General features: G+C 32.5%; 1 protein-coding gene across 4 annotated transcripts in view; it reads left to right on the forward strand.

Annotated features, from left to right (window-relative positions):
- Positions 1-14,175, forward strand: part of Orc4 (origin recognition complex subunit 4) — a 70,817-nt gene extending 56,642 nt beyond the window's left edge. For all 4 annotated transcript variants that reach the window (XM_071619191.1, XM_071619192.1, XM_027938034.3 and 1 more), the window contains 7 exons: positions 150-301; positions 2,062-2,235; positions 6,816-6,902; positions 11,097-11,205; positions 11,980-12,075; positions 12,161-12,228; positions 13,738-14,175. In XM_071619191.1, the coding sequence (XP_071475292.1) occupies positions 150-301; positions 2,062-2,235; positions 6,816-6,902; positions 11,097-11,205; positions 11,980-12,075; positions 12,161-12,228; positions 13,738-13,926 (875 nt within the window). In that variant the 3' untranslated portion in view covers positions 13,927-14,175. The remainder of the gene's footprint in view (positions 1-149; positions 302-2,061; positions 2,236-6,815; positions 6,903-11,096; positions 11,206-11,979; positions 12,076-12,160; positions 12,229-13,737) is intronic.

Here is a 14,175-nt window from a genome sequence, read left to right on the forward strand (position 1 = left end):
TATTCAGTGAGTATCCAGTTATTATCATATTAAGTGCCCTACTCAACAGTAGGTTATCAGTGTTTGTTGAATGAGTTTCAATAATAGAAATGTAGTAAATAGTTTGGAAATTTAAGAAATGTTGTTAATATAAAAGCTCTCTATTTTAGGTGACCGAACTAGCAGTTGCCCGGTGATCTTCGTATTAGATGAATTTGATCTTTTTGCTCATCATAAGAACCAAACACTCCTCTATAATCTTTTTGACATTTCTCAGTCTGCACAGACTCCAGTAGCAGTTATTGGCCTTACATGTAGATTGGTAAGTCTTTCTATTTTAAAAAATTAATTATAATATTTAGAACATTCAAGCTAAATTGCTGGTACAGTAAGTCATTAAATTAGGCAATAAAAAAAACTTTTTTTTCACCAATATGTATATAGATCCAGCTTTTTACAAATTGAGGAAGACAAGAAAACAATTACTACACTTGCCTATAAACTAATATATTAGGCCCTTCACTGAAATTATTGAAAGAAAAAAAATACTAATAAGTATAATTTCTACATTTAGCAAGTAAAGAGACAGTTAAATAATCTAATCTCTGTTTTATAAAAATCATTAAGTTTCTACCATGTATTTTGAAATTTCTTGAGGGCTGGGGCTATAGCTCAGTGGTAGAGAACTTGCTTCACATGGGTTCAATCCTCAGCACCACATAAAAATAAAGATATTGTGTCCATCTATAACTAAATAAAATATTTTTAAAAAGAAAAATAAAATGCTTGAAATCAAATCAGCATTATACTATTGCAATTTTCTAAGTTATACATCCCCAGAATTAAAGAAGTTCTTTCTATCAAACAGTTAATAGTAAAGTGGCTTCTTCATTCTTGGGGGGCTTTAGAATGGTTTTAAGCATAGTCTTGGTATGTGCATCACTTTACTTTGTGAAAGCTATATACGTGTTAACCCTTTTGTGCCTTTGGAGAACTGCATAGATCTTTTGGTATTTATCTCCTTACACTCTGATAGTATAAAGTTTCTTATTAAATTCAGATAAAATGTGTATTTAAAAATCACCTTATATCTCCACAGTTTTTTCCAAGCCTTCCCCCTCCATTTCTAGAAGTTTTCTGTCAGACCCATATATTTATTTTCCTTTCCTATAACTCATTTTCTTTTTTAGGAGAAACTTTTTTCCTTCCCAATGTAGACTCTTAATTCTTTCATAGTTACTTTCAGTACCTGCCTGTATGAATGACTTAGAACTCCTCCTTCATAGATTTATAGAAAATAAAATGTAGAATTCCCTTGTTTCTGAATATAACCTCCTTCTCTTTTAATTCTTATTGCAAAATCTTATAAAAATATTCTTATTATAAATAAGATATTTTGTTCTCTTTTCTTCCTCCTATTTTAAGCTATTAATCTTTTCTGTCCTCCTTCATATACTATCCATAATCTCATTTTGATCACTTAAATTATTTCCTTTGTATCATGATTTTTTAACTTGGATGTTATGAGAATCATCTGTCTAGATTTATAATTTTATAGTTCTGGACCTCATTACGCCTTTTTAAAAATGTTATAGAATATTTCAACATTTTATGTAGAAGAGAATAGTATAATCAGAACCAATCTTCTCTGCTTATAATTCAGCTTTAACAATTCTTACAAAATTCCCCACACAGAGACATATACCAGGTAAACATTTGATAAATTTTTATTGATTCTAAAGCATCTGCTCTCCTCCCCATGAAAATCAAGCTCTTTTGAGAACTGGACCACTGGAGCTGGCTGTAGTTACATTGTCCAGCAGTTTTCAGACTGAATTGTTTTGTTAGGGATTACCATAGGAAAAAGGCACAGTATCACCAAGCCTACTGATGTTTACAAGGGAATATTTATTTTCCATTAAATTTTTTCAAATGCTTAATTATATATATATATATGGAGAGAGAGAGAGAGAGAATAAGCGTCGCTAAAGTATAGATTATAATATACTTACTTGTACCTCTAACATTGGTGTAATGTTTTCATAAACATGCATCTTACAGGGATTTCTGTTTGTTTTTAAGGACATTTTGGAACTCTTAGAAAAAAGAGTGAAGTCACGATTTTCTCACCGGCAGATACACTTAATGAATTCATTTGGGTTTCCACAGTATGTAAAAATATTTAAAGAAGAGTTATTACTACCTGAAGAAATTTCAGATAAGCATTTTGCTGAGAAGTGGAATGAGAATGTTCAGGTAACTTGAAAGCAGTGGTGTTAAAATAATTTGTGTGTCTTGGTATATGATTTAAAGCAATTAAAATTAAAATTTCAAGAATTTATAAATTAACACAGAGCTTCTAATGCTGTTGTGATGACTGGAAGAATACATTCTTTTGAATTCTTTTTTCTGATGAAAAGCATTTGAAATGTCATTCTGTTTTGCAAAAGAATTGCACATATGAGCATTAGCACTTAATGTCAGTAGTTTCAAATTAACTTTGAAGTTTTTATTTTATCTGTATCTGGTGTATCTTTTAAACAATTTTATTAAGTGAATTTACATAATTAAAAATTTAGTTTCCATATTTACAACTTTAGCAAAACACTATGTTCATGTTCATTCCTATTCTATGCTAATGTTTTTATTTCAAATTTTCATACACAACTTCAATTTTTGTTTCATTGGGTTATTTATTAAGAACCAATCTAAGCTAAGTCACCTTTCTTCTACACTGGTAATATTCATTCTAGATTCTTTGGAGCCTTGAGCATCTTAGATATAAAGGTCCAGGTGTTGTTTTAACACCTTGTTGAACCTTATAAACTCTAAATTTATCTGTGCTTAAGCTGAATAGCCTTATTTATTTAAACAATTGTTATATCATCTTAATACTATCATCAGTTTAATTTTATGTTGACAAGAAGTTTCAATTACTAGAAGAGAAGGTAATCAGTTAAATGGCTGTTTGAAACCATTAAAAAAATGTTATTTGTAATAATTCCTTCATGACACAATCTTAGCAAAGTATAGATCCAATAAGAGTGGAAAATATTAGAATCTTTGGTTCTAAAGGAATTGGGAAAAACTGATCTGTAATATTCAATTCAACTGAATAATGACAACTAATTTTCTGCATAGAATTATACTTTTCTGTATTTTTTAGCTCTGAAAAATTGTTTCATGTTAAAGCAATGATTTTAGATATATTCTTTTTTCAGTTAAATCTTAAATATCAGTGCCACAATTAATAAATTTTGCTTTTATTTTCTCTTAAAATGATTTTTGTCTTTATTATGTAGTATGCTCTGCTTACATAAGCACTGTTAATTTTGACACAGGTTTTTTTTTTTAATCATAAAAATTCACTAACAAAATTTAATCCATGTAGAATATATGGTAAAAAGTGGAAATTTCCCTTGTATCCATGTCTGTTCTTTTACTACAGTGTATTTATAACATTGTAGACCTTATTAAAAAGGTCAAACCTTATTTTACTTGTTTTAACTTTGTTCTCATAATTTCTCACTCTTTTTCCTGATACACCTATACATAATTGTATATAAAATAGCTGATTTTATTCTTCAAATTCAAATATTGTGTCTTGATATAATTAGGTGGGTCCTCTTTCCCTTCCAGTTTAATCTTGCCTGGGACTCAGATTATCTATTTCATTAAATTAGGTCAGCAATGTTGATACTATTTCTAATTGTAGGATTCAGTTCTATAGGAAACTTTATTATAGGTACTCCCACATTGTTTCTTGGTCTGGAATAAATCCAACATTTGAATCCCTAGCCTTTAGGGCCATTTCTCAGTGCCTCACAGACTTTCATTTTCTACAGCTTCTGAATTGTATGCCTTATTCCAACAGTATGTTTTTCAGAAGAAAACTCTTTCATACTATTTAAATATGTGTATGTGGTCTCCCAAGTTTTCCTGTGGTGATCACGTAGCCAGGCTGCACTGTTCCCTCATCCATCTTTCTGTCTTGCCTTGTTATCTGCATTCTGAGTGTCTCAAAGTGATTATAGTCTGACCTATGTCTATGGTTTCTGAGTCCTCAGATAAGTTTGCAGTTGGGGAACTACACCTGTACCGAACATATACAGAACTTTATTTCTTATTTTTCTCACCTAAACAATGAAGTATGATACATAGTATTAAATACTGTAAGTAATCTAGAGAGGATTTAAAGTATACAGGAATTACCTATATACATTCCTAGGAATTTCTTTTACACCGCAATGCTGAAATGGAGTCTGCTTATATTCCTTATATATAAGTCTACTTATATAAGCAGACATATTCCTATAATATGTACAAGTATTATACCATTTTATCTGCGGAACCTGAGCATCCTCATATTTTGGTTGTCTGTGGGATGTCCTTAACACGGTTTCCTGGATAAAGCGAAGTCTGAATATAAACAAGGAAGATGATGGCGATTACTAGTGAAGCCCAACTCTGAAAGTCTTTGAAAATAGTAACCATGTGATAGTAGGATGACTCAATCCTAGTTTTTTTATTCCTTTTTTGCAGACCCTGTATCCCCAAAACTTAGGGGTACATGCATACATCAATCCTCTTGTGCCACTTTCCTTTGATATACTAATAAATTTCCCTTGAAAGAAATCTCTCAGCACCATAGCCTGAGTCCCAATCGGGGTTGTGGGGTAAGGAAGGCTACAGGGTACTTTCCTCTCTGTCCAGTAGTTTTTTAAATTGCAAGGTTAAATTAAAAGAAATATATATATTTCTTAAATAATAAATATTTTCAGTGTGAAATTGAACCTAGGTATCCTGCTTAATTTAAAAGTTTGTTGTATCCCTACTTCAAATGAATCAATAAGTCAGTAGAGTAGACTCCATCTCAGCATGGCAGTGTAAGAGAAATTCCTAGGAAAGAGCATTTAATAGAATTATAACTATTCTCAAGGAAAATTCCCCAAAATGCCATAGCTACATTCAAGTGGTTGTTGATAATAGCCTTATTTTCAAATACTTTATATTGTTTGAATCAAGATGCAATTTAAAAATTAAAATATGAGAAGCTAGGCTTTTTTTTTTCTTGTAATGGCTCACATATAGATGATGTAAACTTCTTTTAAAAACAGAATAAGTAATTTTGGAAAGAAAAAGATGATAGCTTTCCAAAACAGGAAAGTTTTGAATAAGAGCACTAAAATTAAAGAGGCAAAGTACAGATTAACCCTTTGGGAAAAAAGCATGTCAAAAAAAGGTGAAGGTGGTTTTTGTTGTTGTTGTTGTTGTTTTAACTGAATTTTTACAGAGAAAGTTTTCTTTCATCAATTATGTTTGTCCCAGATGATTTTTTCTAAGTGCTCTGATTGTACCACATAAACTTTACAAGAGATTTGATAGAGTCAAAAATTCTAGAAGCCAAGACTATTGCCTATTCTAATTAGCACATATTTCTTAAATTTCTAACATTATATATACAATGATGAACATATAAATGTGTGTGTGTGTGTGTGTGTGTGTGTGTGTGTATTTATCCTTATATATTTCCAAAAGATATTTGGCCTTGTGTATGGAAAAAGGAGGTATGTATTAAGAAAAAGAACCCCATTAAAAATTAAAAACAACTGAGAGAGTGGGACCTTTAACTACTGTAATCCCTTCACTAAAGGCAGGAAATTCAAACAGGGGCTGGGTTGTGGCTCGGTGGTAGATTCGCCTAGCACATGCAAAGCGCTGGTTTTGATCCTCAGCACCACATAAAAATAAATAAGTAAAATAAAGGTATTGTGTCCAACTACAACTAAAAACATTTAAGGAAAAAAAGAAACTCTAACAAACAATAGTAATGCCAAATTTTCTGGACTTTTTCTTTTTTTTTTAATATAAGGAAGATGAATCCTTATTCCATGCTGATGATTTTTTGAAAAATTCTGCCTGTCTTCCCTACACCCTCTTGGCTTTTCTACTTCTGAGGCTGCTCTCTTTTCATCCCCTTTTTTCTTCAGTGCCAACTGTTCCACACGTTCCACTAAATTCTACTTTACTGAAGTTGCTTGGCTCCTTTTAAGTGCCTTGTCAAAGGGCACTATTGGTTTCCACATTTCTAAAGCCATTAGCCTGCCCTCAAAATATAACTCAGTTTGTTTACATTGTGAATCACCACTTCCCTCTTAAAGTTTTCTTCCCATGTTTTCCAGATCACTGTTTTTCTGGATTCTCTTCCACTTCTTAGAATCTTACTTTTGTGTTCTCTTTTCTATCTGCTACTTAAGTTGAGTACATTCCGCTATATTCACAGACATTTCTGTCCCCCATAGTTCATCTTTGATTTTTTTCTTAGCTCCTTCAACCCTTTCCTTCTCATCAGTTGATTATCCATCTTGTATTCTTCTGGCAATGTCCTAATTCTCTCTTTTCTTCACACCATCTGTACCTCAGGTATGAGCAGTTGCAGTTGCAGTTGCTTCTAATTAGATTTTCTTCCTTTGTCTTTCCATACTATCCGTTTGCAAATAATAATCTTCTCTGTTTCTAATGTTATCCCTGGACTTCTCTTTCCTCTATGTTCTTGTGTGTTGACTTAAGCATTCTTATAATACTTTTTCTTGTTTTCCCAAATACAATAACTGTTATTCTCTAGTATGACTAGTATAGTTCCCCTTATTAGATTCGAATTTGGGGGTGGGGGAAAGGAAGGATTGTTTTCTTTGTATCTTGACTTCTAGGAGGAAGAATATCAGTAGGATGGAAATTTGATTTAGATTGTACTAAGTTACATAAATAAATGAGGCAAATGATTATATTAGATTTAAGACTGAATCATTACTTAATTTTAATATTTTTTTCTTTAGTGTCTTTCAGAAGATACAAGTGTGAGAGAAGTTCTACAAAAGCATTTTAATATCAGCAAAAACCTGCGGTCCTTACATACACTACTGGTTTGTGGGCTTTTTATTGTTTTAACTGATATATAAGGTATCTTGTAGTGTTTTGACATGTATATAAATCGTGTCCTTGTTAATCTCCTCAGTTATCATTTTGATAAAAACTTTCAAAATCCATCTTCCAGCTTTTTGAAAGTACAAACCATTGTTATCTGTAGTCACTCTACAGTGCAGTGGCACACCAGAGCTTTTTGCTTTTATTTCACTGTTTTAGTATCCAAAAACAACTTTTTTTCCCTCTTTCCCTTCCCCTACTTTTCATTGTGTCTAGTAACCACCATTTTACTCTACACTTCTGTAAGATCAACTTTATTACATTCCAAAGGAGTAAGATTCTTCCTGTCTTATTTCATTTAACCTAGTCATCTCCAGTTCCTTCCGTGTTGTTAATGACTGATTATAATCTCCACTACGTGTAGGTATGCATTCAACACATTTTCTGTATACATTCAACAATTGGTGGACACTTTTAGGTTGTTTGCATTTCTTGGCTATTGTGAACATGCTGAAATAAAGATAGAAATTCAGATGTCCCATGCTGAGTTCATTTCCTTTGAATATATACCTAGTAGTGGAATTGCTAGATCATATAGTATTTTTAATGATATGAAGTACCTCCATACTGGTTTTCATAAAGGCTGTTTAGTTCACATTCCACCAGCAGTGTATGAGAATTGTGATTTAAGTTTAGATGGGGTGTGCTTAAATCTATAAATTTTTGGACAATTGACATTTTTACTATAGTGTTCTAGTCCCTGAATGTGGTTTTTATTTTATTGTATTTTTTTATTACTCAAATCAGCATTTTCTAATTGCACAAAACAAATCCTATACATATTTAAAGCATTTAATGCCTAAGTATGTACTTTTCTTTGGAGCAGTTATAAATGATGGATTTAAATTTTGGTTTTAGCATGTGTGTTTACCATTAGTGTATAAAAATGTGAAGTGTGTGTGTGTGTATGTGTGTGTACATATCAATGTGGTCTTGCTAAGCCTAGCTTATTTTAGGAGTTTTTAAAAAATGATTCCTTGGGATTTCCTATGCAGACAATAGCTTTCCATAAATAGAATCAGTTTTATTTTCCTATTTAATCCGTGTGGTTTTTTTTTTCTTGCCATATTGCTGTTGTAAGAACTCCTACCACTACGATGAGTAAGAGTTTTAAGACTAGACATCCTTCCATATTCCCAGTCATATGATGTTATCTATAGTTTTTTAGTACATGCTCATTATCAAATTAATTATTCTAAATTAATTATGCTAAGAATTTATTATGACTGGGTCTTGGATTTTTGTCAAATGCTGGATTGGGTGATAATGAATGATCATGCAGTTTCTCTTTAGCTGTTGATACATTCGATTGTGTTGTTTTTTATTTTTTGTGTTTGGGTGGGTTTTTTTTGTTTTTGTTTGTTTGTTTGTTTGTTTTATGTTGGACCAGTTTGCATACCTGGAATAAGTTCCATTTGGTCATGATCTTTCACTAAGGTGTATTGTGTCTTAACATCAGTGCACAAGTACTTAATTGTCCTGAAAGTTAAAGAACTTCTTTCACTAAGAGTATTTGTTATTACTCTGCTATTTAGAAAATTGTCGTGGCAGATACCTTTTAAGGAGAAAATTATTTTCTTGATCACTTTTAATAGTAGTAGAATAGTAATAATAATAGCAACCATCATTTATTGGTTAGCACATCTACCAAGTAATACTGTTGCTTTTCCTACATTATTTCTAAATTTTATAATAATCTTACTTTTTTTATACTTAGGTGTTTATTTTTGTCTTTAAAGAAATTGAGGTTCCTAGAGTTTAAATAACTTGCCCACAGCTAGTAGATGGCAAAGCCAGAACTTAACCCAAGGCTCTCTGGCTACAAGCTTTTTATTATATGGTTCTGCCATGTTTATTTATCATTTCTCTTTTCCCATTTCTGTTTTTATTCATAAACCTTCTCTTTTTTCCTATAAACTTTCCCTCTCATTGTTCTATCCCCCTGTCATTTTTAGCAATAGGCCTATTATGAAGAAATGTGTGGCATGTATATAGGTAGGTATTAGATATAGATTGATTTATGCCTCAATATTGTCAACATGAACAACCCATTGTTCTGCAAGTTTCCTGTTGTCTCTTTTTCATTCATAGTAATTAATAGTGAGGTGCTCTGATATGCTTAGATCATCCTTTTAGTGATTATCTCTGTCTTAACTCTGCAAGCTCTTTTTGTATTATGGATTTATGTCTCCAGTAACCAGGGAAATGCAGGTAAAGGCTACAAGTAAACTTTCTTCTTTTTTTTTTTTTTTTTTGCCAATCTGGTGAGTTTCGTCAATAGAAAATGAATAATTGTGGGTATATACAATGGAATACACAGAAAAATGATTAGAATTAACACCTCGACATGGATAAATTTTCATAATTAAATGTTCATTGAAAAATGAGTTGTGAGACTACATAGTATTTACATAAAATTTGAAAATTACTCTTTTCTAGGGAATATATATATATATATATATATATATATATATATATATACATGGAGTATGAATATAAAGATATGCATGGTTATTTTATGTGGTGAAGAGTAGAGAGTCAAATCAGGAGGAGGCAGGGTAGTCTTAGGTATTACATTATTCTCTGTTGTCTCTTTGTATATTAAGAACATATTTTTGTATATTAAGAACATATTTCAGGGGTAGAGTGCTTGCCTAGCACGTATAAGGCAGTGGGTTCAATCCTTAGCACCACATAAAAATAAGCAAGTAATGGTATTGTTTTTTTATTTTTTTGAATGCGATTTTTAAAATTTTTTATTTATTTTTTAATTATATATGACAACAGAATGCATTACAATTTTTATTATATAGAGAGCACAATTTTTCATATCTCTAGTTGTATACAAAGTATATTCACACCAATTCGTGTCTTCATACATGTACTTTGGATAATAATGTCCATTACATTCCACCATCATTTCTAACCCCATGGCCCCTCCCTTCCTTTCCCATCCCTCTGCCCTATCCCATGCTCCCCCTCCCTACCCCACTATGAATCATTCTCTTTATATCAGAGAAAACATTCAGCATTTGGTTTTTTGGGATTGGCTAATTTCACTTAGCATTATCTTCTCTGATGCCATCCATTTACCTGCAAATGCCATGCTTTTATTCTCTTATTGCTGAGTAATATTCCATTGTGTATATGTGCCACATTTTTTTAATCCACTCATCTTTAGAAGGGCATCTAGGTTGGTTCCACAGTTTAGCTATTGTGAATTGTGCTGCTCTAAAACATTGATGTGGCTGTGTCCCTGTAGTATGCTGTTTTTAAGTCCTTTGGGTGTAGTCCTTTGTTAAAATGAAATAAATATTTTATATAAAAGAGGGTGGGGAAAAAAAGGGAGGGAGATATTGGTGGCCCGGGCTGTACCCAGTAGGAGAATGAACTCCAAGGATTGCTGATCTCTGTTTAAACTAAAATACTTGTACCCTACTGACAATGGAGGTGTCTGATATATTGTATGGTACATACTATTAACTTTAGGTTGCAGTTTTCTTTCTTTGTTTCTTTTTGCAGTATTATAGATTAAACGGGATGCTTAAGCACTGAGCTGCATCCTTAATCCTTCTTATGTTTTATTTTGAGAAATGGTCTGTGTTACCCAAGCTGCCTTAAAACTTGCAATCCTTCTGCCCTCAGCCTCCAGAGTCACTGGGGTTACTGGCAGGTGCCACTATACCCAACTATATTGTGTGTTGATTTTTATTTGCTAAATCTGCCAACCCTAAATATCTAAACTTTTATAAGAAAAACAAGTATTTACAGAAAAAAGCAGTAGGTGTTTAAAGGAGATCGTTAGTTCAGGATTTGTGTTAGGTTTTGGGAAAGTAAACAAAAAGTACATGAGAATTGGACTCTGCTTTTTAAGTATTTTCTTTTGAAGAGTAAGTCATTATGATAAGTGGGAGGTGATAGCAGAATGCAGCAAACAATTTGTTATGCTTTTTGTTTATAAAGTTGTGTGTCATTAATTGAAATACTATATTTTAATAGAGCTAAATTTGAGAATACTTCCCCAGGTATTCATATCTACTCGCCCATAAGAATAAACTACAAATTTAGCAGACTTGTTCAGTGATATCCTCAAACTGCTGAAGTAATTGGTTGTCCGATTCACATTTCCCTAGATGCTGGCTTTAAGTCGAGTAACAGTATCACATCCATTTTTGACTGCAGCAGACTTAATGGAGGCAAACCAGCTTTGTAGCATGGATTCTAAAGCAAATATTGTGCATGGTGAGAAGCGTACTTTATAATCATTTGGGTTTTTTGTAGTTTTTTAAAGTTTGTGTGTTTAAGTATGTATTTTTCAAAATTATCATTAACATTGTTCACAGCACTTCATTTATAAACATTGTTCACAGCACTTTATTTATAAATACTTTAATATCCAGACAGCCTTTAACTCAGTCCTTTACAAGGTTATTATCACTTTTATTTAAAGTGAAGGAAACTTGACTCTGCCTCCCTTGTCCACTGAAAATCCAGATAATACTGTATTACTGAGGTTCTCAATTCACTAATTGCTGTTGAAGACCCTTTATTAGCATTGAAATCATTTATGTTTATTATCCCTTTTATAAATGCAGTGAGCATTCTCTCTGGAGGAGGGAAGGATAAACACAATTTTGAATAGTTTCCAGGAGTTTGGGATTCTCTGAGTAAATCTCATTCAAGGTCCTTTTGTGATTTGAAATCTCATAATAATCATAGTTTCTCATTGTTGTTTTACTGTGAGTGCTTGATATATTGTCTCTTTATGGCAGCTCTAAGTTTAGAAAGATTCTTACTTTGCAAATGCAAATAAAAAATATATCAGGTAAAATGATTTGCTTAAGTTTACATAGATAATAGTGAATGAAACACATTTGAAGTTAGAAAAATGACCTCTCCTTCCTCCATCCTTCAAAACCATGATCTTTCACTTTATTTACTCTTTGGAGACAGGTGTCTCAATCTTATATATCATTGAACTACATTTTTTGGTATGTTTCTCTTTTCCTATTACAGGTCTATCAGTCTTGGAAATCTGTCTTATAATAGCAATGAAACATTTAAATGATATCTATGAAGAGGAGCCCTTTAATTTTCAAATGGTCTATAATGGTGAGATGAGACTTTGGTAGTTTCTTTCTGACTTTCCCCTGATGCTTATTTAAAGATATTAATGTTGTCTTTGCCCTCTCTCCAGAATTTCAGAAGTTTGTTCAAAGAAAGGCCCATTCTGTGTATAATTTTGAGAAACCTGTTGTCATGAAGGTAAGATTTGGTTTACTGTTGTTTTCTTGCAGACAGGTGCCTTTTTTAGATACAGTTTGATTATATAGATCAAGGTTTCACTTTTGAGTTTTAAACTTTAGGTACTTACTGTAGAAATTTTTTTCAGACAAAAATTATCCAGAAATGAAATGAATGTTCAAGTCATTCTGAAGGCAGCCAGTTTGACAGTTTGTTGTACTGTGCTGCCCTCTGCTGTCTGTTGTTAGTATTTGCATTCTACTAAGGAGCTGTTTATTATAGTCTATCAAAACACATCAAATATAGTAACCCTTTCCTTTTCCAACCTGAGTTGGCTTTATAATTTCAGCAGTATAAGGAGACAAAAATGCAGACTAATGCCATTAAGAAACTTAATGGACAAAATCCTGTTATTTGGTGGTTTTTTAGTTTTCTGCGGACACAACATCTTTGTTTGTATGTGGTGCTGAGGATCGAACCCGGGCCACACGCATGCCAGGCAAGCGCACTACCGTTTGAGCCACATCCTCAGCCCAATTCAATGATTTTTTGAATACCCTAATATCTAAAGCATCAAGTTTAGAAGAGACAGTAATATGTGAATATTAAAAGCAAGAAGAAGCAGACAGTGAAGGGCTCTATTAAGGTCAGGAAGATGGGTCTGGGGTTGTGGCTCAGCAGTAGAGTGTTCACCTACCCTGGGTTTGAGCCTCAGCACCACATATAAATAAATAAAAAATAAAGGTATTGTGTCCAACTGCAACTAAAAAATTTTTTGAAAAAAGGGTCAGGAAGATGAACATGGAACAGAACTTGTTGACAGGTTTGACAGTCTCAGTGGCACTCTTCAAAGAATGTCCATGTCTGTACCATTCTGCAGAATCTAAACTAAAGGATCACCTAAATAGTCTTAGTATACTCACAGGAATTTCCTCCCTCCATCTTTATTACAGCTGTGCTTAACTTTTATACAGCAAAGTCTTACAGATGGCAGGAATAAAAAAAAAAAAAAATGCAAATTTGAGTAACCAGGTAATCAAGTCTTATCATATTCTTACACTTTTATAGAGAAGAAAACTAGAAACCCTTGTTAATTAAAATGCCACAGGAAGGGCCGTGGATGTAGCTCAAGGATAGAGTGGGTACTTAGCATGCATGAGGCCCTGTGTTCAATCTCTAGCACCAAAAAAGATGTACAGAAGGAACTATGATATAGAATGAAGTTAAGAACAAGACCTTGTTGTAAAGACTGAGTTAAAATTTGCCTTGTTTATATTCAACACTTTAGGAACAGATAACTGCACTGACACTGTTTTTACATAATATGAAGTTTTTATAGGATTGATAAAAGCTTTGTTTTTTGTTAATCCTTTGATTCCTATTGTGCTGGGGTTTTTTGTTGTTGTTGTTGTTGGGCTTTTTTTTTTTTTTTTTGGCACTCAATTCCATGACCCACTAAACCCTATTTTCTGGGCTAACTTTGCTACTTTTTTCCCTTGTTCAACCTCAACTATTTGTTTCATCTTTCAGGCATTTGAACACTTACAACAATTAGAATTAATAAAGCCTATGGAAAGAACTTCAGTAAATTCACAGAGAGAGTACCAGCTGATGAAACTGCTTTTGGATAATACTCAAATTATGAATGCTCTGCAGAAATACCCCAATTGTCCTACAGATGTTAGGCAGTGGGCAACATCCTCATTAAGCTGGTTATGAACATGGCTTTCAGTATTTCAGGCATACATACATCTCCAAAGAACTAAAAGCTGTTGTCCTTTTAACAAGAAATGTTATTATATTCCTTTATATTTATAAAAATTTTTGTATTTATGAACTGTTGAACATGTGATGTCTTAGCTCTGTGTCTTGCCTTTGAATCATGAGTATTTTTGTCATTTGTAATTCCAGTGATCAATTTAGATTGTCCTATAAGCAGTTCAAAAGAATAAAATGTGACTGCTCTAA

This window comes from Marmota flaviventris, chromosome 11 (genome assembly GCF_047511675.1).
Source record: "Marmota flaviventris isolate mMarFla1 chromosome 11, mMarFla1.hap1, whole genome shotgun sequence".
Classification (NCBI taxonomy): Eukaryota; Metazoa; Chordata; class Mammalia; order Rodentia; family Sciuridae; genus Marmota; species Marmota flaviventris.